Genomic DNA, 27287 nt, shown 5'->3' on the forward strand with positions numbered 1-27287 from the left:
TTTCTGAAAATGTTAGTAGCCTGACTGCCATTGGCTTCAGTAGTATCTGACCTGGAACAAGTATGCAGCAAGTAATGTCAGAGTGTAGTTAAAACTGATCTGCATGCTGGTTCTGGGTCAGTGATACCAGATCATGCCAGGCTGCCAACCAATGTTTTCAGAAGAGGAGGTCAGTAATGGCAGTACAGATGTCCTTTACATAAAGCAGCCTCAGTGGAATCCTTACAGGGGTCTTATAGTTACATTCTTTAGATCAGCTAAACTTGCTGTTTCAGTTTCAGGACATTCATTACTGAAAAGTACTCCTTCACCTATCACAGATAGAAGGTCTAGCTGCCCAGGCAGGAAAACACATTTCTGTTTCTTGTAACTGAATTTGTGTTTGTCATGTCATTACCCATATCTATGACCTATATCATTACCCAAGTTTCATGACTATAGCTTGAATGCTAGTGCACACTTTCTTCCAGAATAAGGTAAATTGTACCTTTTGTCCTTATATGCTTGTTAATTTCACTTTTCTTCTTAAAGCAAACCTTTAGCCATGCAATAAACAACTAGGTAAGGTCTAATTCCTAGGTAGGTTGCATTTAAAGATAACCTGTCACCAGAGTTGAAGAGCAGACTGGCACAATCCAGTAAAAAAAAAACAGTTTATGCATCTTTTGTTTACATTTCTGATGCAGAGTGGATATCACTAATCTGTGCCTGGAGAAAAAGAATTGATTGATAGGTTTCCTTTAAAGATAACCTAAACCTCTACAATGTGGTGTTAAAACCATATATCAAAGATGGCAAAAATGAGTATAGCATCAGAATGAGACCTAATGGTGGCAGTTATAAGTCCTTGGAAAGTCTGATGTGGTAAAGACAAAGAAACACTTATGGTGGCTGCAACACCTCACTGTGGTAGGAACTTGAGTAATCGTATTGTTATGTAAACAAAATAAGAAAAGAAGAGAGGGTGCCAGCATGTATGTATAGAATGTATTAATTGTATATTAAGACTTAATAACTTTATGCACTTATTGTGGTCAATAAAAGCAAAACATATCAGATAGTATGTGTCAAGTTAATCCTTCTTCATGATCTGCTAAAGGTGTGTGGAGAATGGCTTGTGGAGTTCAGCAGGGAGGAAGCCCAGCTAAGCTGAGTTAGGCAAAGAAGTGGCAGGCAGGCAGGCTGGGATGCTGGGAGGCACCCTGCTCAGTCTCTCTGGGCTGGAACAAGCAGATCAATACAGGGAAGCAGCTAGAGTAATCTGATGATGTCACACACGACGTACATGGGGAATTTAGCAATGTGTTTTGGGGCAATCAAAACCGTTTGTCAAGCCTTAAGCAGATTGTAGGAAAAGAATAACTTGATGCATACAGTCATGGCCAAAAAATATTGGCACCCCTGAATTTCTGTCAGATAATTCACTACTTTTCCCAGAAATTGTTTGCTTTTACAAATGCTTAGGCATTCTCACATTTATTTATTTTGTTTGTATTGTTATGACACAAAAAGTGGGAAAAACAAAAAGCCAAATCTGACACATTGCACGCAAAACTCCAAAAATGGACTGGGCAAAATTATTGCCATTATTATTTCATTCCAAGTTTGTGATGCTCCTGTAATTTGTGATTAAACTCACCTGTATCAATTAACAGGTGCTAACAATATAGAAATCACACAAGCAACCAGTTAAAACAGTGACAAATGTACTCAACCTTTCTGTTTTGAGTCCCTGTGTGCCACATGGAGCATGAAGAAGAGGAAGAGCAGCAAATAAATTGTCTTTGAGAACTAAAATTGTGGAAAAACATGGACAATCTCAAGGTTACAAGTCCATCTTCAGAGATCTCAATGTTCCTATGTCCACTGTGCACAGCATTGTCAAGAAATTCACAGCCCATGGCACTATAGCTAATCTCCCTGGACATAGAAGAAAGAGGGAAATTGATCAAAGATTGCAACAAAGGTTTGTTCGAATGGTGGATAAATGGTGGATAAAGAACCTCGGACGCTGCTCCTGATGACATCAATGTGACGAAACGCGTAGAGCATCATTCCCTCACTTCCACCTTCAAGTTGAACCGCATTTCCGGCAGTTGGAATGCACAGCGTTCTGAAAGTGGACAGTGACTCCGATCAGTGTGGGGATCACTACTGCTACTGCCTGCCATTTAACCAGCTCTGTTTTGTGAGTACCATTGCTGTATTTAATAAACTACATTTTTAGCAATACTCCACTATTTTGGCCCCTTTTTTCTTCCTATCCATGGTCGGGACCCCTATATGTATACCATATTTATTGCCATTTACCTGCGAGTATTACCTTAACATAAACCTATGAGGGAAGAAGCTACTGGATGCCAATATACCCTATTGATGCCTGTGATCTGAGGGAGATATACCCTTGAGCATTACTATGCTTATTTCCCCTGTAGGGATAATTCTATCTGGTGAGTGTGGTCTTGATTGAGAGGGGAGCACAATAGTTTCCTCACTTGCACCTGTCACCTTTGGACCCCCCCAGGATCTACAGCCTATGGAACTCCAGTCAACTTATATTTTTTTTATTATTATGGACTATTGTTTAAAGTGCACTTAGTCACTTTTGCAAAGAGACACCTTCAAATTCATTTTTATTTTTTATTTTTATTTATATCCACCGTCATGGACTATTGTTTATAGTACGTTAGGTCACCTTTGCACTAAGCCACTTTACATTCATTAGTGGGCGTGGCTAATCACTAAGTCACCTGATTTATTTGTCCTTTGTTTACATTTCTTCATACTATTATATAGTATTTATTGATTATTGTTTACAGCACTATATACAGCTTCTTGTATGTTAATTTTTGCACACTCTAATACTGTTGGTTCCCAGTACATTTATTGTTGGGCAACCATGCACCTTTGCACCATGTCACTTTAACACATCACGTTATATTATTTGATGTGTTTTATCTGTACCAATTCATTTATTACATATATTATAGTGCATTTTTGTTAATTTTTATTTTTTATATTTATTAAATTTAACATTTACCTATGTACATTGGATATCTACTAACACTTGCTTAGGCAGCACCACATACCCTTTTCCCAATATAGAAATCACAAAAGCAACCAGTTAAAACGGTGAAAAATGTACTCAACCTTTCTGTCTTGAGTCCCTGTGTGCCCCATGGAGCATGAAGAAGAGGAAGAGCAGCAAATAAATTGCCTTTGAGAACTAAAATTGTGGAAAAACATGGACAATCTCAAGGTTACAAGTCCATCTTTAGAGATCTCAATGTTCCTATGTCCACTGTGCACAGCATTGTCAAGAAATTTACAGCCCATGGCACTGTAGCTAATCTCCCTGGACGTAGACAAAAGAGGAACATTGATCAAAGATTGCAACAAAGGATTGTTTGAATGGTGGATAAAGAACCTCGATCAACTTCCAAATTCAAGCTGACCTTTAGCCACAGGCTACAACTGTGTCAGCTCGCACTATACGTTGCCATCTGAATGAAAAGGGATGCTATGGTAGGAGACCAAGGAGGACCCCACTGCTGCCAGTTTGCAAAAACTTACCTTAGGAAGCCAAAATCCCTTTGGGAAAATGTGCTGTGGACAAAATTATAGCTTTTTGGCAAAGACCATCATTCTACTGTTTTAGTAAAAAGAAATGAGGCCTTTAAAGAAAAAAATACAGTCTCTACAGTCAAACATGGGGGAGGGTCACTGATGTTTTGGGGCTGCTTTGCAGCTTCAGGCACTGGATGTCTTGACTGTGTGCATGGTAATATGAAATCCGAAGACTACCAATTCTGGGGTGCAATGTAAGAAAGTTGGGTCTCCATCAGAGGTCATGGGTCTTACAGCAGAACAATAACTCAAAGCACACGTCAAAAAGAACCCAGAAATGTCCACCAAGGGCCTGACTGATGTCTCTCAATTTTTCTGGGAAGGGTCACTACTCCTGAACCGGACCCTAATCCGCAATCACGACCTCCCAATAACTATGCACTACACTCTCTTCCGTATATCACACTTCCTATCATCTCGCCCTCTTAAGGAAATACTGGTAGATGGGAACGTCTGGACACAGTATACAAATCCCCATCCCAAACCTAAAGGAGTATCCTTCTACTATGACATACTGCTGGACAACACTGTTTTCCGTAAAACGCCACCAATGTTTAGATGGGAAGCAGACCTGGGATCTACCTACTCTATCAAGCAATGGCAGGTAGCACTCCAAACTATACACCAACACTCTCACTGCGCCAACCACTGGGAGATGGCAATGAAGCTCACCAACAGGTGGTACTTCACCCCCTTACAGATTGTCTGGCTTCTCCCCAGCACACTCTCCCTTGTGCTGGCGGGAATGCGGCCACACTGGAACTGCATTTACTCTGGGGTTGCCCAACCATTGCCAGTCTGTGGCGAAGTGTATTTCGATACATAGCGTCACATACAGGTTGCCTAAATCCCCTTACCCCTGCCCTGGCTATATTGCACCCGGGTATAGAGATTTATCCACATCAATACCGCCCATGGATTACACATGTCCTTCTGGCCACTCGCCTGACACTACTGTGGCGGTGGAAATCTACAACTCCTCTGCTCCTGTCAGACATCTTTACACTATTGAAAACGAATCACCAGTTTGAAAAATCACTCACTGTTAATTCTCTCTCCTTAAAGAGGTTTCATGACCAATGTAACTTCTGGGCCAAGGAATAGCATAAGTTAATTGATACAGCATACCTACTTGTATTACATGCCGGTAGGACCCCACCTTGGGGGTTGGAGACCCAAGAGGGCAACCCCTGAGGGTGGACAACCTTCCCTCTCTCCTTTTTCTCCCCTAAATGCCAATATTTCCACTCCCACCCAATGTTCCTAGATTCTGTGGTTGTAGGATTCACTGCAATAGTATGGTACTTATTGTTAATGATACTAATGTCATTATTATTGTTTTTACTGTTACACAATGATTGTTATTATCACAATTACTGCTTTATTCCCCTGATTGACGTTATTAAGGTGCAGACTAAACGTTTTCCCCCTTCATATCCCCCTCCTCCCCTCCCCCCCCCCTCTCCCCTCTCTCCCTCCCCTCCCCCCCCCTCCCTTCTTCCCATCCTTTCTCACCACTTACCTTTGGTTCAGTCAATGCTCTGTTTGCTTTTGTTTTCTCAACATCACGTTGCGACATGTTATTGTATTGACTTGTGTTGCTACTGTGTCTGTTTATAAAAATTATATAAAAAAAAAAATAAAAAAATAACCCAGAAATGGTTTAAAACAAAGCGCTGGAGCATACTGAACTTGCCAGCAATGAGTCCAGATCTAAATCCCATAGAGCACCTGTGGAAAGATCTCAAAACAGCAGTTGGGAAAAGGAACCCTTCCAATCTGAGAGACCTGGAGCAGTTGATGAAAAAAAAGTGATCCAAAATTCCCGTAGAGAGGTGTAAGAAACAAATTGATGGTTACAGGATGCGATTAATTTCAGTTATTTTTTCCAAGGGGCGTGCTACAAAATATTAATTAGAGGGTGCAAATAATTTTGTCCAGTTCATTCTTGGAGTTTTGCATTGAATGTGTCAGATTTGGCTTTTTGTTTTTCCACTTTTTTGTGTCATACCAATACAAACAAAATAAATAAACATGAGAATGCCTAAAGATTTTTAATAGCAACATTTTGCTGGTTAAGTGGTGCATTTTCTGACAGATATGCAGGGGTACCAGTATTTTTGGCCATGACTGTATCATCTAATAGGTTTTGCTTTTATTGACCACTTTGAGTGCATATATACAGTATGAGTGTCTTAATAAATTCTACATTTATATGCTGGTGCTCTCGCTCCATTTCTTCTTTTGTTAGCAATGTAAAAAAAAAAAACCCAACACAATAGCTTGCCGATTGATTTAATAAATGGAAGTTTGTATAGAAATAAGTGTCAAGATTACTCTGTTTCATATGCTGAATGGAATCAGCTTCTAATTATAAAATGTAAATAAACTAAGTTTATAAATAGCCTAGGTTGTCTTATATGAACAATATAAATGGCTGGTTTGCTTTCTTTCAATTTAATTGAATGGAATTATAAATTATACAAAGTAAACAGAACCTGGGCACATTTTCACTTCCCTGTTGCTTTTCTCAGACTTATTAAAAATTAAACCAGCCAATCCCCAAATTAAAGACTTCACTATTTATTTCTACAGAGTTTTATATATGATTGAGGAAGAAAAGCTACTGCTAAGATTCACTTATTTTTCCCCTTAGAGCAGTTTGTTATAAAAGGTTTCATAAAGTAGGAGAGAGTTTTGTGTGAGAGCTGTCCAAGGTGCTGACTGCCGACTGACTGAAGCAATGTGAAAAATAATGGGTGTGATAATATTAATAACAACATTTCCCATTCACTGAACAGTGAACTGGTTGCCAGAAATTCTGAAAGTAAATATAGATTTATATCCATTGTCTGCCTTGCAGGTTCCCATGCGGCTCTTTGTCATGCTGTCTCACAACTCCTCTTTTCACTGCCTTTTCCCTCTCAAATCCAAATGTGCATCACAACCTGCTGATACTCATTCTTGTTAGTAACCTATCTGCCCTTTAGCTGCAACTTGTACTAGTAAATCCTTTACTTCTACATTTTGTATTGTGTCATGAACCCCACCGAGTCTGAATGTTCTTTTGTTTTGCCTACCCTGTTGCATCTGAATCTTCTCTTTTATCATCCACTACATCGCCCAAACCTTGTCTGTACTGAAAACCCTGTCTATGAATCAGCCTTCTGTTACACAGCCCACTGATGTTGAACCTTTTGTTATACCACTCACCTCACTGCATCTGAACCTGTTGATTTTACCCACCCTGCTCCATTTGAATCTTCTTCTCTTATTGCAGTATGTTTGTCCATCAAGGTATTTTTTAAGTAGTGCAAGGGGCATTTTACCTTCATGAAACAGTTTAAAGTGTACATACCTGAATAACGCATTGGTTGGAATAATATACAAAATATACATTGTGAGTGGGGAACAGGTAGCAGGTATCCTCCATGGGATAAGCACTCTCTCAGGTACAGATACCAATTCCAGTGAGGTAGTGATACAACAGTGCAGTGTTTATTTATGATATTTACAAGTCTATATACACATGCTGTACAGTGTCTCAGAAAACAGACCAGAAAGAAATTAGCAAAACAAAAATCTAGCCCTGTCTTGGCACTCACTATACAAAATACAGGTCCTAACTAACAGGTTGAGCAAGCCTACAGCTTGGCAGCTTCCACATATACAGCTTGTTAGTTTTTACCAACCTCTTGTTCTCACAGACAGGAGTTGTCTGATTCCCAGGCTGAGAGCACTGGCTGTCTTTCTCAAGTGAGTATAAATTGGCCCGGGGGAGAGGACCAAGATCCAAACTGGACCGTGGATCAGAGATCCCTGAACATGTATTAGAGAAGCCTAGGAGATGTATAAACCCCAATCAGGACTTTTCCCAGCTCTCTCTGGGATGCTTTGCTATAAAATGTATATATATATATATATATATATATATATATATTTGTAAGCAGCTGTGAAAAAATTCTGTAAATTAGGAATGCTTTCATACATAGAAGTGTTAATAGTTTATTTTTCTCAATTAACAAAATGGAAAGTAAATGAACAGAAGAGAAACCCAGATGAAATCAATACACCGCCCTTTGCTTTCAAAACTCCATCAATTCTTCTAGGTACGCCTGCACACACTTTTTGAAGGAACTTGGCAAGTAGGTTGTTCCCAACCTCTTGGAGAACTAACCACAGATCTTCTGTGGATATAGGCTGCCCTAAATCCTTCTGTCTCTTTATGTAATCTCAGGCAGACTCAATGATGTTGAGATCAAGTCTCTTTGAGGGCCAAACCATCACTTCCGGGGCTCCCTGTTTTTCTTTACACTAGAGATAGTTCTTAATGACATCCACATCAGGAGTGTCGGCGAGGGATGGAGCTCGTCCCGACTCCTGTATTCAGTGGAGGTAAAAGAGGAAAGACTCTCTATTGCTGTCTAGTAGTAGTGATAAGAGGGGCAACCTCAGCCTGGGCTCCCTCCAGGCCATGTATTGGTATGCAGAAAATGGCAGCAAGTGCTTTGGACTGATGAGTCAAAATTTGAAATATTTGGCTGTAGCATTTTGTTCACTGAAGGGCTGGAGAGCAGTACAAAAATTAGTGTCTGCAGGCAACAGTGAAGCATGGAGGAGATTCCCTGCAAGTTTGTGGCTGCATTTCTGCAAATAGAGTTGTAGATTTGGTCAGAATCAGTGGTGTTCTCAATGCTGAGAAATAAAGGGAGATACTTATCTATCATGCCATACCATTAGGGAGGCGTGTGATTGGCCCCAGATTTATTCTGCAGCAGGACAATGACCCCAAACATACAGCCAATGCCATTAAGAACTATCTTCAGTGTAAAGACGAACAAGAAGTTTCAGGAGTGATGGTTTTGCCCCCCCCCCGGAGCTTTGATCTCAACATCATCAAGTCTGTCTGGGATTACATAAAGAGACAGAAGGATTTAATTCAGCCTACATCCACAGACAATCTGTGGTTAGTTCTCCAAGATGTTTGGAACAACTTACCTGCCGATTTCCTTCAAAAACTGTGTCCAAGTGTACATAGACGAATTAATGATGTTTTGAAGGCAAAGGATGGTAACATCAAAGAATAATTTGATTTGGATTTCTCTTCTGTACATTTACAGTACTTTCCATTTTGTTAATTGCGAAAAACAAACTATTTCTGAAAGCATTCTTAATTTATAGCATATTTTCACATATGCCTAAAACTTTTGCACAGTAATGTATACAGAAAGAGAGCGAGAGAGATGATAACAATGAGCTCTTACTTGCTGTCTTCTGGTCTGTAAAATGAATAGAAAGAGTTGCATTACATTTGTTCATTAAGTGCATAAAATAACTGTTGATCTTTCTAAACATTAGTTGCCTTCTGTGTTTTCTTCCTCTAAACCCCCCCCCCCCCACCTTCCCTCCCACTCACACCACCTATGTTTTGGAAAGGGAAAAATGTGAAAGTGTTCTGTGGTCTAAATCAGGAGTGACCAAAGCTGACAGCTTTGCTCCTCCATAGATACAGCACAGTGAATGAACGTTGTTATCCTAAACACAAAGGAGTTGATTTACTAAAGGCAAATACAATTCAAACAAAAACAAATTATATACACCTTCCAGACAGGCACTTACATAAACCCTATAATCCAGCAACCTTTACACACAGAATAAATGTTTTGCAGCTTCCACAAGGTTATATCCCTGTGTCCCAGGCCAGAACTCCATATCTGCCCCAGATCTTTCCTTTTATTCCACATGTAGCGTATTTAGAGGTGAGAGGGAACAAAACCCCAGATAGGATCAGATCAGACAACATCTAGAACCCAAAACCTGTACTGGATTAGTTCTAATTTCCCATATATGACCGAATACGTGTGGAAATACACGGTATTAATAAGCTTAATAATAAGGTTAGGTTTAATAATAGCAAGCAATGCCAAACTGCTATTTCCAAAGCGAGCAAAGTCCTTTCTTGTATTAGGAGAGGTATGGACTCAGAGAGAAAGATATCATTTTGCCCCTGTACATATCATTAGTAAGACCTCATCTTAAATATGCAGTTCAGTTTTTGGCACTAGTTCTCAAAAAGGATATTGGGGAACTGGAGAAAGTGCAGAGAAGGGGAACCAACCTGATAAGAGGCATGGAGGAGCTCAGCTATGAGGAAAGATTAGAGGAACTGAATTTATTATTTCTTGAGAAGAGGAGATTAACCACTTTGCCACTGAGTACCGGAGTACTACTGCGGCAAAGTGGCACGATCCCGTCTGACGACGTAGACCTACGTCGCCAGACTCCTCCCCTGTAGGCGGCGCTCGCGCGCCGCCAGAGGCGCGCTCCCGCTGTTTTCATTCACAGCGGGAGTCGGGCCAGGGGAGGAGCAGCGGCGATCGCCGCTGCTCTGCCCCGATCATCGGGGATCTAGTGTGGAGATCCGCCCGCCTGTGTAAACACAAGCGGGCGGATCTCCTCAGTGACAGGGAGTGACAGATCGGAGTGTTCAGCATAGCTGGACATCCGATCTGTCCCTGTCTCACACAGTCACCTCCCCCCCACACGTCAGTAAGCACCAGGCATACATTAACCCCTCCCTCTCCAATAAATTAACCCCTTCCCTGCCAGTGTCATTTTTACAGTAACAGTGCATATTTATAGCACTGATTACTGCAGTAATGTCACTGGTACCCCCAAAAGTGTCAAAAATGTCAGTCAAGGGTCCGATCTGTCCGCCGCAATGTCGCAGTCCCGCAAAAAAAATCACAGATCGCCGCCATTACTCGTTAAAAAAAACACCAAAAATTACAGAAATCTTTCCCTTAGTTAGTAAACACAATAACTTTTGCGCAAACCAATCAAAATACGCTTATTGCGATTTTTTTTACCAAACATAGGTAGCAGAAAACAAATTGGCCAAAAATTTAAAAAAAAATTGATTTTTACATCTTTTTTGGGGGGAATTTCATATAAAAAAATGTGAAAAATATTGTTATTTTTTCAAAATAAACGCTCTTTTTTTGTTTATAGCGCAAAAAGTAAAAATCGCACAGGTGATCAAATACCACCAAAAGAAAGCTCTGTTTGTGGGAAAAAAAGGACGTCAATTTCGTTTGGGTAAGGCGTCACACGACCGCGCAATTGTCAGTTAAAATCGCACAGCGCCGAATCGCAAAAAGTGGCCCAGACGTAAGACAGCAAAATGCTCTAGTGGTAAAGTGGTTAAGGGAAGGATATGATCAACATGTATCAATACATAAGTGGTCAACATAATGAACTTGGTGTTGAGTTATTCACTTAAAGGTCATCACAAAGGACTCTTTAATGTCTGGAGGAAAAGAGATTTCATCTCCAAATACAGAAAGCTTTCTTCACAGTAAGAGATGTGAAAATGTTGATTAGACTCCCTCAAGAGCTGGTTCAGGCCAGCTCAGTAGATTGCTTTAAAAAGCCTGGATTCTTTCCAAAATGTACATAATATAACTGGATACTAACATTTATAGGTACAGTTGAGCTAGAGAATATCTGACTGCCTCTCGGGGATCAGGAAGGAATTTTTTTCCCTGCTGTAGCAAATTGGATCATGCTTTGCTGCATTTTTTCGCCTTCCTCTGGATCAACTGTGAGAATAGGATTATGTATATGGGATTGCATGATTTTATATTTTTTGTTCCTCTTTTATTGTTTGAACTAGATGGATTTGTGTCTTTTTTTAACCTGACTAACTATGTAAAAAAAAAAAAAAAACTCCTCTCAACCTTCCCAGCGGTATTCCGAGTGTGGCTCGGGGCTAAATTTCAGTGCCAAGAGTGGTAACTCCGAGCCACACATGTATATATATAAAGGTCCCTCTCAAAAAATTAGCATATTGTGATAAAGTTCATTATTTTCTGTAATGTACTGATAAACATTAGACTTTCATATATTTTACATTCATTACACACAACTGAAGTAGTGCAAGCCTTTTATTGTTTTAATATTGATGATTTTGGCATACAGCTCATGAAAAACCCAAATTCCTATCTCAATTAATTAGCATATCATGAAAAGGTTCTCTAAACGAGCTATTAACCTAATCATCTGAATCAACTAATTAACTCTAAACACCTGCAAAAGGTTCCTGAAGCTTTTAAAAACTCCCAGCCTGGTTCATTACTCAAAACCGCAATCATGGGTAAGACTGCCGACCTGACTGCTGTCCAGAAGGCCATCATTGACACCCTCAAGCAAGAGGGTAAGACACAGAAAGAAATTTATGAATGAATAGGCTGTTCCCAGAGTGCTGTATCAAGGCACCTCAGTGGGAAGTCTGTGGGAAGGAAAAAGTGTGGCAGAAAACGCTGCACAACGAGAAGAGGGGACCGGACCCTGAGGAAGATTGTGGAGAAGGACCGATTCCAGACCTTGGGGGACCTGCGGAAGCAGTGGACTGAGTCTGGAGTAGAAACATCTAGAGCCACCGTGTACAGGCGTGTGCAGGAAATGGGCTACAGGTGCCGCATTCCCCAGGTCAAGCCACTTTTGAACCAGAAACAGCGAAAGAAGCGCCTGACCTGGGCTACAGAGAAGCAGCACTGGACTGTTGCTCAGTGGTCCAAAGTACTTTTTTGCATGTCATTCGGAAATCAAGGTGCCAGAGTCTGGAGGAAGACTGGGGAGAGGGAAATGCCAAAATGCCTGAAGTCCAGTGTCAAGTACCCACAGTCAGTGATGGTCTGGGGTGCCATGTCAGCTGCTGGTGTTGGTCCACTGTGTTTTATCAAGGGCAGGGTCAATGCAGCTAGCTATCAGGAGATTTTGGAGCACTCCATGCTTCCATCTGCTGAAAAGCTTTATGGAGATGAAGATTTCATTTTTCAGCACAACCTGGCACCTGCTCACAGTGCCAAAACCACTGGTAAATGGTTTACTGACCATGGTATTACTGTGCTTAATTGGCCTGCCAACTCTCCTGACCTGAACCCCATAGAGAATCTGTGGGATGTTGTGAAGAGAAAGTTGAGAGATGCAAGACCCAACACACTGGATGAGCTCAAGGCCGCTATCGAAGCATCCTGGGCCTCCATAACACCTCAGCAGTGCCACAGGCTGATTGCCTCCATGCCATGCCGCATTGAAGCAGTCATTTCTGCAAAAGGATTCCTGACCAAGTATTGAGTGCATAACTGAACATAATTATTTGAAGGTTGACTTTTTTTGTATTAAAAACACTTTTTTTTTATTGGTCGGATGAAATATGCAAATTTTTTGAGATAGCAATTTTGGTTTTTCATGAGCTGTATGCCAAAATCATCAATATTAAAACAATGAAAGGCTTGCACTACTTCAGTTGTGTGTAATGAATCTAAAATATATGAAAGTCTAATGTTTATCAGTACATTACAGAAAATAATGAACTTTATCACAATATGCTATATATATATATATATATACATACATACATATATATATATATATATATATATATATATATATACATATACATACTGTATATACATGCATACATATATATATATACATACAAACTTTAACTTATTTATAGTTATTTATTCTATTATAATTTATGATTTTGTGTTTCAAACTTTATCATACTCGAGATGTTATAAAGTAGAACGCAAAGTAAAAAAAAAAATCATATGTAAATAGTTGGTTTGGGCTGCTCATTCTTAAGAATTACATGCAAAATAATGGTACCACTTTCAGCACCTAAAATCGGAAAGAATCATACCGCCAGGGAGGTTAATATTATCTCCTTACACAACATCACACTACTTAAAACATAAATTAAATATAACAATCCCCTCTCTGCTCCCTCTCCCAGGCAAAGGGAGAAGACATGGGTAAAGACCACATTCATGTCAAAACACGTGGGACCTCTTCAGATGTGCTAAGTTCTAGATGAAATAAAAGATCATTATTTCTGCATAAATGCGAAATAAAATCAATGTAGAATGGAGCTTTTCTTCTTTGTGTTTTAATGAGGCTGTGAGATTTTTTTTTATCTGATTGTTCTCATTACCCACAAAGATCTCTCTGGTCAGCCTCTCCCTGTATACCCCAGGGCCCTTTGGGGGTAGCCTGCACTTTGTGGTTAGTCTTAAGGTGGGTGTTGTGGTACACTAACATAGAATTGTGGTTGCTCTGTGTGAATTATGCCTTTTTATGCAATGTAAAAAGACATATAGTGTGATGGACACTAATGATTCGCTCTCTAATTGTAGATAGTACTATGTTGGTTCCCCAAGGCCTGAGGAAGCAGAAAGGTTATAACGAAATGCGTTGGCCTCTGAGGAACCAATTGTATAGAACTTACCTTATAACCACAATTCATAAGTTTTGGGAACATGTGCAATGTATGAGAAGATGCATGTTGGTATCTAAACTTTTTAATATATGTGAAATAAATTATGTTAAATTTTATATAATATTTTGAGTACTCCTTTCTGGACTGTGTAGTCTGACATAATCTTACGCTGTCTTTTACATACAAAACACGGATGATGGCCTGGTGACTGCCTCAGACCTTGGGATAAAATTAACCACAGAGATCTATTGGCCAATGGGGGACGGGTTAATGCTTTTTCAGTTTTGTGGGATGCAGGCCCTTGTTGCATTTAAAAGATAAATAGGTAAAAAAAAAAAAAATGTTAACACTACTTGGGTGAATGGAACGAGATGTAGGGGACAGGCTGCAGGATGGTAACCCAAGAAGATCCCTGTAGGTTTGGGAATTTTCATTTTGCAAAATAATGTTCCCTTCCTGTATGAGGTGAAGCTCCATCGACTTCCTTCATGTACAAGTCAAAATACAGTTTTTATTTTCTTTGCAAGTCATGGGGTATTCTTAGCAAAATGTACCTCTTGCTTAAACAGCCTATTTGCCTTTAGTGTTTTACTTGCAAGATCACAAGGTGATAAATTCCGAAAATGTGCTGTATTGTCTGGGTAACCTTCTATGTCTACTTTCCTACTGCTTCTTGAGCACAGGCAGCTCAGGTTTTTGTCATATGTCACATGGAACTAAGCATACATAGTGTTAGGCTTCAGATAAGTGAGCTTTGTCACTCAAATAACATACTGAGACAAGAAAAGAGAATACAGAGAGAGTAATGGGGGGGGGGGGGGTGGGGTGGCAGAAGCCAATCAATTGTCTTTTTTTTTACTTAGTTATTTTTTTAATCTTTTAAAAAACTGATTAAATATTAAGATTTACTTTGCAGATCTTTTTTCCGTAGAAAATGTGGTGCTTATTGCACCAATCACGGAAATAAATGCTTATTAACTTTTATAACATTCTGATAATAGGAAAAAAGCCCCTTAAATGGTAAATGTGATGGATTTGCTACAGTTTTATTCTACCAAGAGATTTGTAACTTCGTAACCAAATTATTCCTAAGGCCATAAACTGTGGCGGATTGTGTTTTGTAGCTGTCACTTCTCTTTCTCATTCTGCCCAAGTTAATGTTAAATTAGTACCTAAATTAGTCCCACTTGAATGCTTTGCAGTCTACCACTGAATGGAAATTGTCTGCATACCAGTGCTAAGAATTAATTGGCTTATTCCTTAGAGTAACATAAGCTCCCATGTAAAGAGCATCCTGGTTTTGTTTATAATAATGTCACTTATACACTGTATTAGTTTTATGAGCTGGCAGGAAAGTGGGACAAATCTCTTTTGTAGATTTGGAAAGTAGAAAGAGTAGGTGGTTTGCATATATTAAGTGCTCATTAACAATCTGTTTCATTAACCCTTTGGTGTTAATTGATATTCTCAGCCTAACCTTTTATTAATTACAGAATGCATTAGATGAAAGCATTTGATTTCACAGTGGATGATTTATTAATTAAAAAATTAAAAAAAGCAATAAGGCAAAATCAACTTATGAATTAATCAACGTATGGTCAATGTATTATAAACAAAGAACTAAGAGTTGACTTGTGCTCTTTATGTATTAAAGCATTATGTCTTTTTTTTCTAGCATAATAAAACTGATGTATGTCAGGCGTGCTTGTGTTTGCGGTTATATTAGACAGGATAACCAGTCAAGTTTTGATGAGGGGGGCAAAAAGGAATCAAATCAAAAAGCATTCTGCTAAAATACTGTAAAGCACAGCATTGCCTTATTAAAACAGGAGCTATTTATGTATCATCACTTCCATCATAAGCACAAAAAACAAAGGGTTTATTTCTCATTAAGGGACAGTGTATGCGGCAATGAAAATCATTCTTTTATGCTTCAGTGGCCAATTGTGCATTCAGAACTGCTGGTGTATAGCACAAATACGCCATTTATTCATACAACATGTAAGTGTCTCAGTCTTGGTGGCCATTATCAGTGCTATATATGTTTTTTTTTCAATTGTTTTAAAAATACAGCTACAGAGAGGTTTTGACCTTTCTGCTTTCAATACAAACAGAAATCCAAGTGAAAGCACTCATCAGTGGCCTAAAAGCCCACTTACTGTTGGCTTTCTACTGGTAATGAGTAACTATAAAATTGATCTTTTTCAGAAACCCACTGGAATTAAAAGATCCATACCTATAAACGAACAGCTACATTCTAGAATGCTAACAAATTGACACTTAAAGGCTTACCTAATAACGTAACACAAAATGCTGAATGTGCAGTGTAGTGAATCATAGCAAGCAATCATGTTTTTTATAACTTTGATTATATACTCTGAGTCATTTCATACTGCATGTATCAACTGCATTTTTTGTACTGTTATGGTTTCCGCCTATCTTTTGGCTGAAACACTTTCTCTTGGACTTCAACATGTAAGATTAGAGCAAAGCCTAAAATTCTGATCTGCATAGATATTCAAAATCAGTGGCATCCTCCAAATTTCTATCAGAAAGATGATCTTAACCCACAGTAACTTCAGTAATTGCTGTAGCATCTTTTTGTGAGATTTGCGATCCTGAGCATTCCCAGGATCATGCTGGAAGACCCATGATATCACCCTCACCTAGGTGCAGTGGGTTGGAGCTGGGATGTAAAGTACCTTTCTCTGTACCCTTTGTTTAGTATTTTAAACATAGGAGACAGGGATCTAACTACTAAGTAGACCTTGCATTTTGATGCCACTTTCTGACTAGGCTCACAAAAAGTAGGTTGAATAAAGATGGGCATCATTCAACCTGGAAGAGGAATGTCATCTAGTACAGGCAGATAGACAGTGACTGCCTGATAGACAGTGAGTATTTTAGCCAAAAGTGCTATTTTTTATACATGCTGGGCAGTTTATTTTATTTTTTAATTCTGAGTTCTGCCTTCATTCTGGAGTTGGTGTCAATGTATAAATTCGTTTTATTGTGTTACAAAGTAATAGAATGCAAAAGGTAACAACTACTAAAGTATTTTTTTTTAATCTTTTCTTTTTTATTACATTTAGATATTACAAAAACAAAAAAAAGAAAAACATTCTGACATATCCAAAAGCAAATAGATAAATCATAAATTGTCCAGAAACAAAGAATCATGTAAATAAATCATTTTAGTGTACTTAATATTTACTTAGCCTGGCCATACATTACACAGTTCTCCCGCACAATTATCCCCCAGACCCACCAAAACCATATAATACAGTGTCTTGAAAAAGTATTCATACCCCTTGAAATTTTCCACATTTTGTCATGTGACAACCAAAAACATAAATGTGTTTTATTGGGATTTTATGTGATAGACCAACAGAAATTGGCACATTGTGAAGTGGAAGGAAAATGATAAGTGGTTTTCAAATTTTTTTACAAATACTACTACTAAAGTCTTAAAGAAATGTGAAAATATTTAAGGTAAAATGCTCATAGTTTCACAAATACATTTTAGTCTTTCTGTTTCTGTACAGGACACAGAGATTTTAAATACTGCTATTCTTACGGGAAAAACAGTGGCTGTACCTGTTAAAGTTGTTTCAGTTGAAGAAGATGGATCTGTAATGGATATATCTGAACTGGTGGAATGCAAGTCTTCTGATGAGGATGTTGTTAAAGTAAGTGGCTCTGTCTTGTTATTGACAATGGAAATGTATGTGAAATGTCAGTCATGAAAATTTCTTCTAGATATTTTATTTTCAGAAACATTTTTCTCATTGATTTTTCTTATATTAGATCTTCTACAATATTCAGGAGCAGTTACATGACTCTCTGCCCCTATCCTCTTTCCTCTTTTTTACCTCCCTAATTCTGGCCACTCAAGAAGCTCATGTCTATACAATCTCAACAGAAATTGCAATCTGATGATTGTGTACAAAATTTATATTTACACCCAATAGTTTAATGAATAATTGTTTAAAAATTTTATCAACTCTACCAATTATATATAATTTTTAAGTACCAGTTAAATAGTTTTTGATGAATTTTGCCAAATGAAATTGAAGATATACGTTTTCAGAAGGCTTTGGAAATTTTTTTTTTTTTTTTAAAGCTGATTATGTGAAGAGTTCAATCAATTCTGAAATAATCAATTTTGACTTTGGTTAACTTGTTCTTGTTGTAGAAACTTCTCGATTTTAAAGTGTCTGACTGACACAGATACTTTATCTGAAATTGAAAGTTTTCGGACTGAAGCAGATGAAATTTCTCAATCATATCAGATGTCTAATCAATTAAAACTAAATCTAGCAGTTAAGCAATGTTTTGTGTATTGCCCATGGTCAAGAGATGATCATTCACTTTAAAACCTTACCTGTATGCTATTCTTTCCTCCAGGATAAGGTAGTGCCACTTTCTGTTACCTCCCCCTTTCTTCTGCCTGCTCTAGTTTATGTATTTCTTTTTTGCCAATATATATGCCACTGAGCATGTGGATCATGCCTTCATGCCCAACCACCCTCAAATGTCTAAGGTTGAGGCTTCTAAACCAAATTTTTTTGTGTGTCTTTTGTATCTTCTGTTTTTCTTAGATTGCTAAAACGGAAGAAAACTAATATACAGAATTTCATTGCAATACATGTTCATGAGATAAAATAGCAGGCAAAAAAATTGCAATGGCCTATAACTCAGAGTCATGGGGGAAGGTAGACAAAGCCATCAATGAATAAACCAATCTTTACATCTGGGAAAAAGTTATTTTAGAAGTACAGTAATGGGAGTCTGCATGATAGATATTTGAATGCTGCCCAGTGCATTCTCCTCACAGGCCACAAAGGTTATTTGTAATAAACTCAATGCATTTGATGCAGCTCCAGTCTTCCAATTGTATGATTAAAATTGCTTGTTTCAAATATAATATCACTTGTAGAAAATCAAATGACCCAGTGAAGGTTAGTCATCAAGGATAGGTGAAGCAAGAGAGAGAATAATTGAAGTTGCAGTATAGGCAAAACTTTTTTTTTTTTGAGGGTTACAACCCTGGTCAGTTTTTTTTCCCATCTGTTTCCCATTGGAGAAATGTACCTTCACTTCATGTCCCATAGCCAAAACAGGAAGTGAGTGGAAATAGCTGCAAATTAAAGGAATACCCCAGGTCACCAGAACTAGTGTCCCCATTGTAATATTTTATGTCTAATACTTTTCTTGGGACAACCCAAAATATTAGATTTTATTTTACCTTCACTTTCAATGATAATGGTAAACAGGGCAAATATAGAGTGCATCTCCCTTATAGGAGCACAGGCAGTAATAAAACTGACCGACGTTCTAATCCTTATCCATGCTATCCAAAAACAAAGGAAAAGATGTTTTGCCTTTAGTAGAACTTTAATTTTTACTATATTTCTAATTCATTACTATACAGCTTGTCACAAGAAGAATTTTGTATTCTACCTAGATAGATAGATAGATAGATAGATAGATAGATAGATAGATAGATAGATAGATAGATAGATAGATAGATAGATAGATAGATAGATAGATAACATTAAAAAACAAATCACTACTTTTTCATTGTTTGTGAATCCATTCCAGCAAATGTAGCATTGTTTTACCATTTTCATTGGGCCCACAAGTTAATGAAAAGCTGAAAGCGCTTTGACAGTTGGCACAGTAGTCAATCTAGGGCGGGGGTCGGCAACCTGTTGATCGCGGTCTACCTGTCAACCACGAATGGGTCCCTGCACCCCTGACCCCCACCTTCTAGGTGTCGGCCTCTCTCCCCCCAGCCTCCTCCACTGCACCTTTTAGGTGCATGTTCTCTCTCTTCCTCCCTCCCCCCCCCCTCAGCCTTCTACGTCGCTGTCATCAGTGAACAGCAGAGAGCAGGAGGCAGCACAGCTCAGGACGGAGGGTGAGAGGAGGAGCTGGGCAAACTATCTATTCAAGTTAACCTGCAGGTAATTGGTTGCTAGGATACAGGGCAGTCCTAAGCTATAGGGGGAAGGGGGGGCAGAGGACACTACTATGTGTGTGGGGGGAGGTGATGTGAAGGAGCAGAGGACACTGCTATGAGCAGGGCCAGCCCCATAGCAGTGTCCTCTACCGCCCTTCGCATCTCCCCCCTGATCCCTGCATTCTAAGTGCAAGGCACTCCTAAACCCTGCATTCTGAGCACAACACACTCCTAAACCCTGCATTATGAGCGCAACACATTCCTAAACCCTGCATTTTGAGCGCAATGCACTCCTGATCCCTGCATTCTGAGTGCAACGCACTGGTGAGCCCTGCATTCTCTTCATACCACACTCCTAAACCCTGCATTTTCTTGTAATACTTATTTCATTTTTTTTTTTTTCAAGTTAAAATACTTTATCAAGAAAAAATTATCAGTCTTACAGCCTTTAGAATTTTCTGCCGATAGGCTGTTGAGTAGGGTTGAGCGGACACCTAGATGTCCGTGTTCGACGGGTTCGGCCGAACTTTAAAAAAAAGTCCGGGTCCGTGTCCCGGACTTTTACCGAACTTTTCCCGGACACCGAACCCCATTGAAGTCAATGGGGACCCGAACTTTAAGGCACTAAAATGGCTCTAAAACACCAATGGAAAGGGCTAGAGTGCTGCAAATGGCAGCAAAACGTAGTTAAGAGCATGGCAAGTGCTCTGCAAACAAATGTGGATAGGGAAATAACTTAAAACAACAAAAAAAACAGAAAAATAAAACAATGTTCTTCATCTCTGAAGGACGAGGCCCATATGGAGTAGGAGGGAGGTTGAGGTGGTGGTGGATGTGGCGGTGTCATAGGCGTGCACACAGGGTGTGCCTGGTGTACCTGGGCACACCCTAATCACCTAGGGCACATAGCATTATCGCTCTGTTTGCCAGTGAGGAGATGGGAAAGATCTCCCTCGCACCTGCTCTGCTCTATTTCTCTTTGCCAGCAGGGAGAGTAATGTATCGGGGCCATGTACATGTAGGCAAACACATGCATGTGTATTTCAACTTTGGGGTGCACACCCTAATGCAATAGGCTGCGCACACCTATGGGCGGTGTAGGTGGAAGCGGCGGTGGAGGAGGACCAGGGCCGGATTAAGAGCATCATGGTCTTGGTGCTGAGGATTTTGAAGGGCCTTAAGGGCCGTGCCTTGGCATGCACCCAGAGGAGGAAGGGTGCAGCCATGCATGCCTAATTCAACATGGGATGCTGTCTCTGAAGCCCATAAACACATCCATGCATCGGCAACTGTCCCTCCTTGTCCGGCCTTCGCGCTGTGTGGGGAGGTTCTGAGGGTGCTGCCTGGGGAAGCGAGCATAGAAGCCAGACTTCTGTGTTTACAAGTGACAGAAGAGCGGTCACAGTGAATATGGCCAACCCGGGGCCTATATAAAAGGTAGGGGCCTGCATGGAGCTGCAGCTCCAATAGCCCCTACGTTAATCTGGCCTTGAGGAGGAGGACGAGGTAGCCAACACTGCTTCTTTTCACAAATTTTAAATGAGGGTACACCCCAAAAGAGTGAGAAAGAGCAAAAATGGAACAATGGCTGGGTAAGGTCGGTATCCATTGCTATTCTGCACAAGGTACGGAAAAGTCCCGTGGGATCCATGCCTGGTTCATTTTAATGAACGTGAGCTTGTCCACATTGTCTCTGGACAGGCAGCTGCGCTTGTCTGTTATAACACCCCCAGCCGTGCTAAATACCCGTTCAGATAATACACTGGCTGCAGGGCACGCCAGCACCTCCAAGGCGTAAAGGGCTAGCTCAGGCCATGTGCCCAATTTGGAGACCCAGAAGTTGAAGGGGGCAGACCCCTCATTCACTACATGTAGGCGTGTGCACACATACTGCTCCACCATGTTGGTAAAATGCTGCCTCCTGCTAAGACGTTCCATCTGAGCTGCTGGTGCTGCTGTTTGTTGTGGCGTGCTGACAAAGCTTTTCCACATTTCGGCCATGCTAACCCTGCCTTCTGAGGTGCTGGCGGTGCCCTGGTTGAGTTGGCGACCTCCTCCTCCTCTGCCTTGTGCTTCCACTGTGGCCCCGCTGTCAGATGGGAATGCCAGCAGCATCGCGTCTACCAGCGTGCGCTTGTACTCGCGCATCTTGCGATCGCGCTCCAGTGAGTGAATTAAGGACGGTACGTTGTCCTTGTAATGGAGATCCAGCAGCGTGGCCACCCAGTAATCAGCACAAGTTAGAATGTGGGCAACTCGGCGGTCGTTGTGGAGACACTGCAGCATGTAATCGCTCATGTGTGCCAGGCTGCCCAGAGGCGACGAAAGGCTGTCCTCTGTGGGAGGTGTATCGTCCGTGTCCTCTGTATCCCCCCAGCCACGCACCAGTGATGGCCATGAGCTGGCCTGGGTGCCACCCTGCTGTGAACATGGTTCCATCTCCTCCTCCAGCTCCTCCTCCTCCTCATCCTCCTCATCCTCCAGAACTGTGCCCCTGCTGGACAATTGTGTCCCTGGCGTTTGTGTGTGCAGGAACCCACCCTCGGAGCCCCTTGCGAATGACTGCCCTGAAAGCCTTTGAATTGTTACCTCTTCATCCTCCTCCTCCTCCTCATCCTGTGCCACATCCTCTTCCATCATCGCCCGAATTGTTTTTTCAAGGAGGCATAGAAGTGGGATAGTTAAGCTGAGAACGGCGTCATTGCCACTGGCCATGTTGGTGGAGTACTCAAAACAGCGCAACAAGGCACACAGGTCTCGCATGGAGCCTGCTGTCGTTTAGCCCTGGCCGTGCTGAAGTTGGTGGTGAAGGTATTACGCTGTCCAGATGAGGAGGCGGTAGAGGATGAGGTAGCGGAGTAGGATGAGTTAGGAACAGGAGGCAAACTGAAGCGCCCTGCAATCCTCGGTGGTGGAAGGACATGTGCCAAATTGCTATCCGCCTCAGGCCCATCCGCCACTGCATTTACCCAATGTGCCGTTAGGGAGATATAACGCCCCTGACCGTGCTTACTGGTCCACGTATCGGTAGTTAGGTGGACCTTGGCACAGATGGCGTTGCGCAGTGCACACCTGATTTTTTCCCCCACTTGGTTGTGCAGGGAAGGGATGGCTTGCCTGGAAAAGTAGTGGCGGCTGGGCACGACGTACTGTGGGACAGCCACCGACATAAGCTTTTTAAAACTGGGCGTCTCCACCAGACGGAATGACAGCATTTCAAAGGCCAATAATTGTGAAATGCTGGCATTCAGGGCCAGGGATCGCGGGTGGGTAGGGGGGTACTTCCTCTTCCTCTCAAGTGTTTGGGAGATGGAAAGCTGAACGCTTCCACGGGACATTGTGGAGATGGTTGTTGGTGACCCAGGTGGTGGTGTTGCTGACAGATCGTCTGTTTGCGGGGTGGCAGGTGCCGGTATGACTACAGAGGTGGCTGGAGCGGCTGAGACTGCAGCAGAAGAGGAAGCAGGATGAGCCAGAGACGTTTCTTGGTTTTGAAGGTGTGTACTCCACTGCAGCTCATGCTTTGCACTTAGATGCCTGATCAAGCAGGTTGTGCTCAGGTTGAGAAGGTTTATGCCTCGCTTCAGGCTCTGATTGCACAGGGTGCAAACCACTCGTGTCCTGTCATCAGCACATTTTCTAAAGAACTTCCACGCTAGAGAACTCTTTTGAGCTGACTTTGGTGCGCTCGTTCCCTTGCTGCGTTGGGCAGTAGCAGGCGTAGTGTCTAGGGCACGGCCGCTCCGCTTCTGCACCCTGCTCCCTCTTCTGCTGTGCTGGTGGCTCTGTGCGACCACCGCCTCTTCCTCCAAACTCCTCAGGTCACCTGCATGACCTTCATTCCATGTGGGGTCGAGGACCTCATCGTCCTCCACATCATCTTCCACCCAGTCTTCACCCCTGCCCTCCCTGTCAGTCTCCACAATGCTGAACGCCGCAGCAGTTGGCACCTGCGTTTCGTCATCATCGGAGACGTGCTGTGATGGTCCTTCCATGTACTCATCTTGAGAAATAAGTGGTTGGGCATTGCTGCACTCAATCTCTTCCACTTCTGGGGCAGGGCTAGGTGGATGGCCCTGGGAAACCCTGCTGACAGAGTCCTCAAAAAGAATAAGAGACTGCTCTATGGCTTGGGGCTCAGACTGCTTGCCTGATTTGCAAGGGGGTGAGGTGAAAGACGGTTGGACATTGGCTGCAGGTGCCAACTCTGACCTTTCTGCAGTAGACTGGGTGGGAGACAATGTGAAGGAACTGGAGGCACTGTCAGCAGCAAACCAATCTACTATCGCCTCTCTGTGTTCTGGCCTCATCACTTCTAGAGGCGTATGATGCCCTACCAAATACTGATGCAGGTTCTGTCGCCTACTCACACTTGAGGAAGGTGTTTCACTTGTGCGTGTAGCTGGCACAGATCGACCACGTCCTCTCCTTGCAACATGAGCTCTAGCAGCAGCACCACCACGACCCAGGCCACGGCCCCTATTTGACGCTCTCCTCATATTTCTGAAATTTAAGATCTTGCCCTAGAAAGGTCTTTATTGAATAGCGGAACAAAAGAACAAGAGTATCGCACGGGTGTATCTCACAGTCAAATATGCAAACTATGCCGCAATTTAATGTTTTTTACACCAAAAGGGTGTGTATTGAATAGCGGAATAGGATAAAAAACTGTGTATCTCACACGTACAAACACAGACTAGGCCCGATTAAATTTTTTCCTACCCTAAAGGGAGGATGAGGAAGAGGAGTATGGAACAGGCAGCACCCTCAAATCTTCAGAAGTATGAGATGAACCCCAAAAACTTGGAAAGGTGGATCTCACACGTACCGACACAGACTATTCCGCAATTTAATTGAGCCACAAAGGTTTTTATTGAATAGCGGAATAGGAAATATGATCAAAAAAAAGTGTATGTTTTTCACACGTACAGAAGCACACTAGGCCCCAATTACTATTGTTTGTACACCTAAAAGGATGGATGAGGAGGAGGAGGAGGAGGAGTATAGAACAGGCAGCACCCTCAAAGCTTCAGAAGTATGAGATGAACCCCAAAAACTTGGAAAGGTGGATCTCACACGTACCGACACAGACTATTCCGCAATTTAATTGAGCCCCAAAGGTTTTTATTGAATAGCGGAATAGGAAATATGATCAAAAAAAAGTGTATGTTTTTCACACGTACAGAAGCACACTAGGCCCCAATTACTATTGTTTGTACACCTAAAAGGATGGATGAGGAGGAGGAGGAGGAGGAGGAGGAGTATAGAACAGGCAGCACCCTCAAAGCTTCAGAAGTATGAGATGAACCCCAAAAACTTGGAAAGGTGGATCTCACACGTACCGACACAGACTATTCCGCAATTTAATTGAGCCCCAAAGGTTTTTATTGAATAGCGGAATAGGAAATATGATCAAAAAAAAGTGTATATTTTTCACACGTACAGAAGCACACTAGGCCCCAATTACTATTGTTTGTACAACTAAAAGGATGGATGAGGAAGAGGAGGAGGAGGAGTATAGAACAGGCAGCACCCTCAAAGCTTCAGAAGTATGAGATGAACCCCAAAAACTTGGAAAGGTGGATCTCACACGTACCGACACAGACTATTCCGCAATTTAATTGAGCCCCAAAGGTTTTTATTGAATAGCGGAATAGGAAATATGATCAAAAAAAAGTGTATGTTTTTCACACGTACAGAAGCACACTAGGCCCCAATTACTATTGTTTGTACACCTAAAAGGATGGATGAGGAGGAGGAGGAGGAGGAGTATAGAACAGGCAGCACCCTCAAAGCTTCAGAAGTATGAGATGAACCCCAAAAACTTGGAAAGGTGGATCTCACACGTACAGACACAGACTATTCCGCAATTTAATTGAGCCCCAAAGGTTTTTATTGAATAGCGGAATAGGAAATATGATAAAAAAAAAGTGTATGTTTTTCACACGTACAGAAGCACACTAGGCCCCAATTACTATTGTTTGTACACCTAAAAGGATGGATGAGGAAGAGGAGGAGGAGGAGTATAGAACAGGCAGCACCCTCAAAGCTTCAGAAGTATGAGATGAACCCCAAAAACTTGGAAAGGTGGATCTCACACGTACCGACACAGACTATTCCGCAATTTAATTGAGCCCCAAAGGTTTTTATTGAATAGCGGAATAGGAAATATGATCAAAAAAAAGTGTATGTTTTTCACACGTACAGAAGCACACTAGGCCCCAATTACTATTGTTTGTACACCTAAAAGGATGGATGAGGAAGAGGAGGAGGAGGAGTATAGAACAGGCAGCACCCTCAAAGCTTCAGAAGTATGAGATGAACCCCAAAAACTTGGAAAGGTGGATCTCACACGTACCGACACAGACTATTCCACAATTTAATTGAGCCCCAAAGGTTTTTAATTAATAACGGAATAGGAAATATGATCAAAAAAAGTGTATGTTTTTCACACGTACAGAAGCACACTAGGCCCCAATTACTATTGTTTGTACACCTAAAAGGATGGATGAGGAGGAGGAGGAGTAAAGAACAGGCAGCACCCTCAAAGCTTCAGAAGTATGAGATGAACCCCAAAAACTTGGAAAGGTGGATCTCACACGTACCGACACAGACTATTCCGCAATTTAATTGAGCCCCAAAGGTTTTTATTGAATAGCGGAATAGGAAATATGATCAAAAAAAAGTGTATGTTTTTCACACGTACAGAAGCACACTAGGCCCCAATTACTATTGTTTGTACACCTAAAAGGATGGATGAGGAGGAGGAGGAGTATAGAACAGGCAGCACCCTCAAAGCTTCAGAAGTATGAGATGAACCCCAAAAACTTGGAAAGGTGGATCTCACACGTACCGACACAGACTATTCCGCAATTTAATTGAGCCCCAAAGGTTTTTATTGAATAGCGGAATAGGAAATATGATCAAAAAAAAGTGTATGTTTTTCACACGTACAGAAGCACACTAGGCCCCAATTACTATTGTTTGTACACCTAAAAGGATGGATGAGGAAGAGGAGGAGGAGGAGTATAGAACAGGCAGCACCCTCAAAGCTTCAGAAGTATGAGATGAACCCCAAAAACTTGGAAAGGTGGATCTCACACGTACCGACACAGACTATTCTGCAATTTAATTGAGCCCCAAAGGTTTTTATTGAATAACGGAATAGGAAATATGATCAAAAAAAGTGTATGTTTTTCACACGTACAGAAGCACACTAGGCCCCAATTACTATTGTTTGTACACCTAAAAGGATGGATAAGGAGGAGGAGTATAGAAAAGGCAGCACCCTCAAAGCTTCAGAAGTATGAGATTGTGTTCACTGTACCCCACAAGGATTGTGTTCACTGTACCCCACAAAGGTTTTGTTCACTGCACCCCACAAAGATTGTGTTCACTGTACCCCACAAA

At 41.3% G+C, this 27287-nt stretch overlaps 1 protein-coding gene across 1 annotated transcript in view; it reads left to right on the forward strand.

The window, feature by feature from the left end:
• The window catches only part of TMEM132C (transmembrane protein 132C), an 843198-nt gene that overhangs the window by 735856 nt on the left and 80055 nt on the right, over positions 1 to 27287 (forward strand). Inside the window, exon 5 of the mRNA XM_082244139.1 lies at positions 17458 to 17601. Coding sequence (XP_082100265.1) covers positions 17458 to 17601 — 144 coding nt within the window. The remainder of the gene's footprint in view (positions 1 to 17457; positions 17602 to 27287) is intronic.

Source organism: Pelophylax lessonae (assembly GCF_965119305.1).
Source record: "Pelophylax lessonae genome assembly, chromosome: 1".
Lineage (NCBI taxonomy): Eukaryota > Metazoa > Chordata > Amphibia > Anura > Ranidae > Pelophylax > Pelophylax lessonae.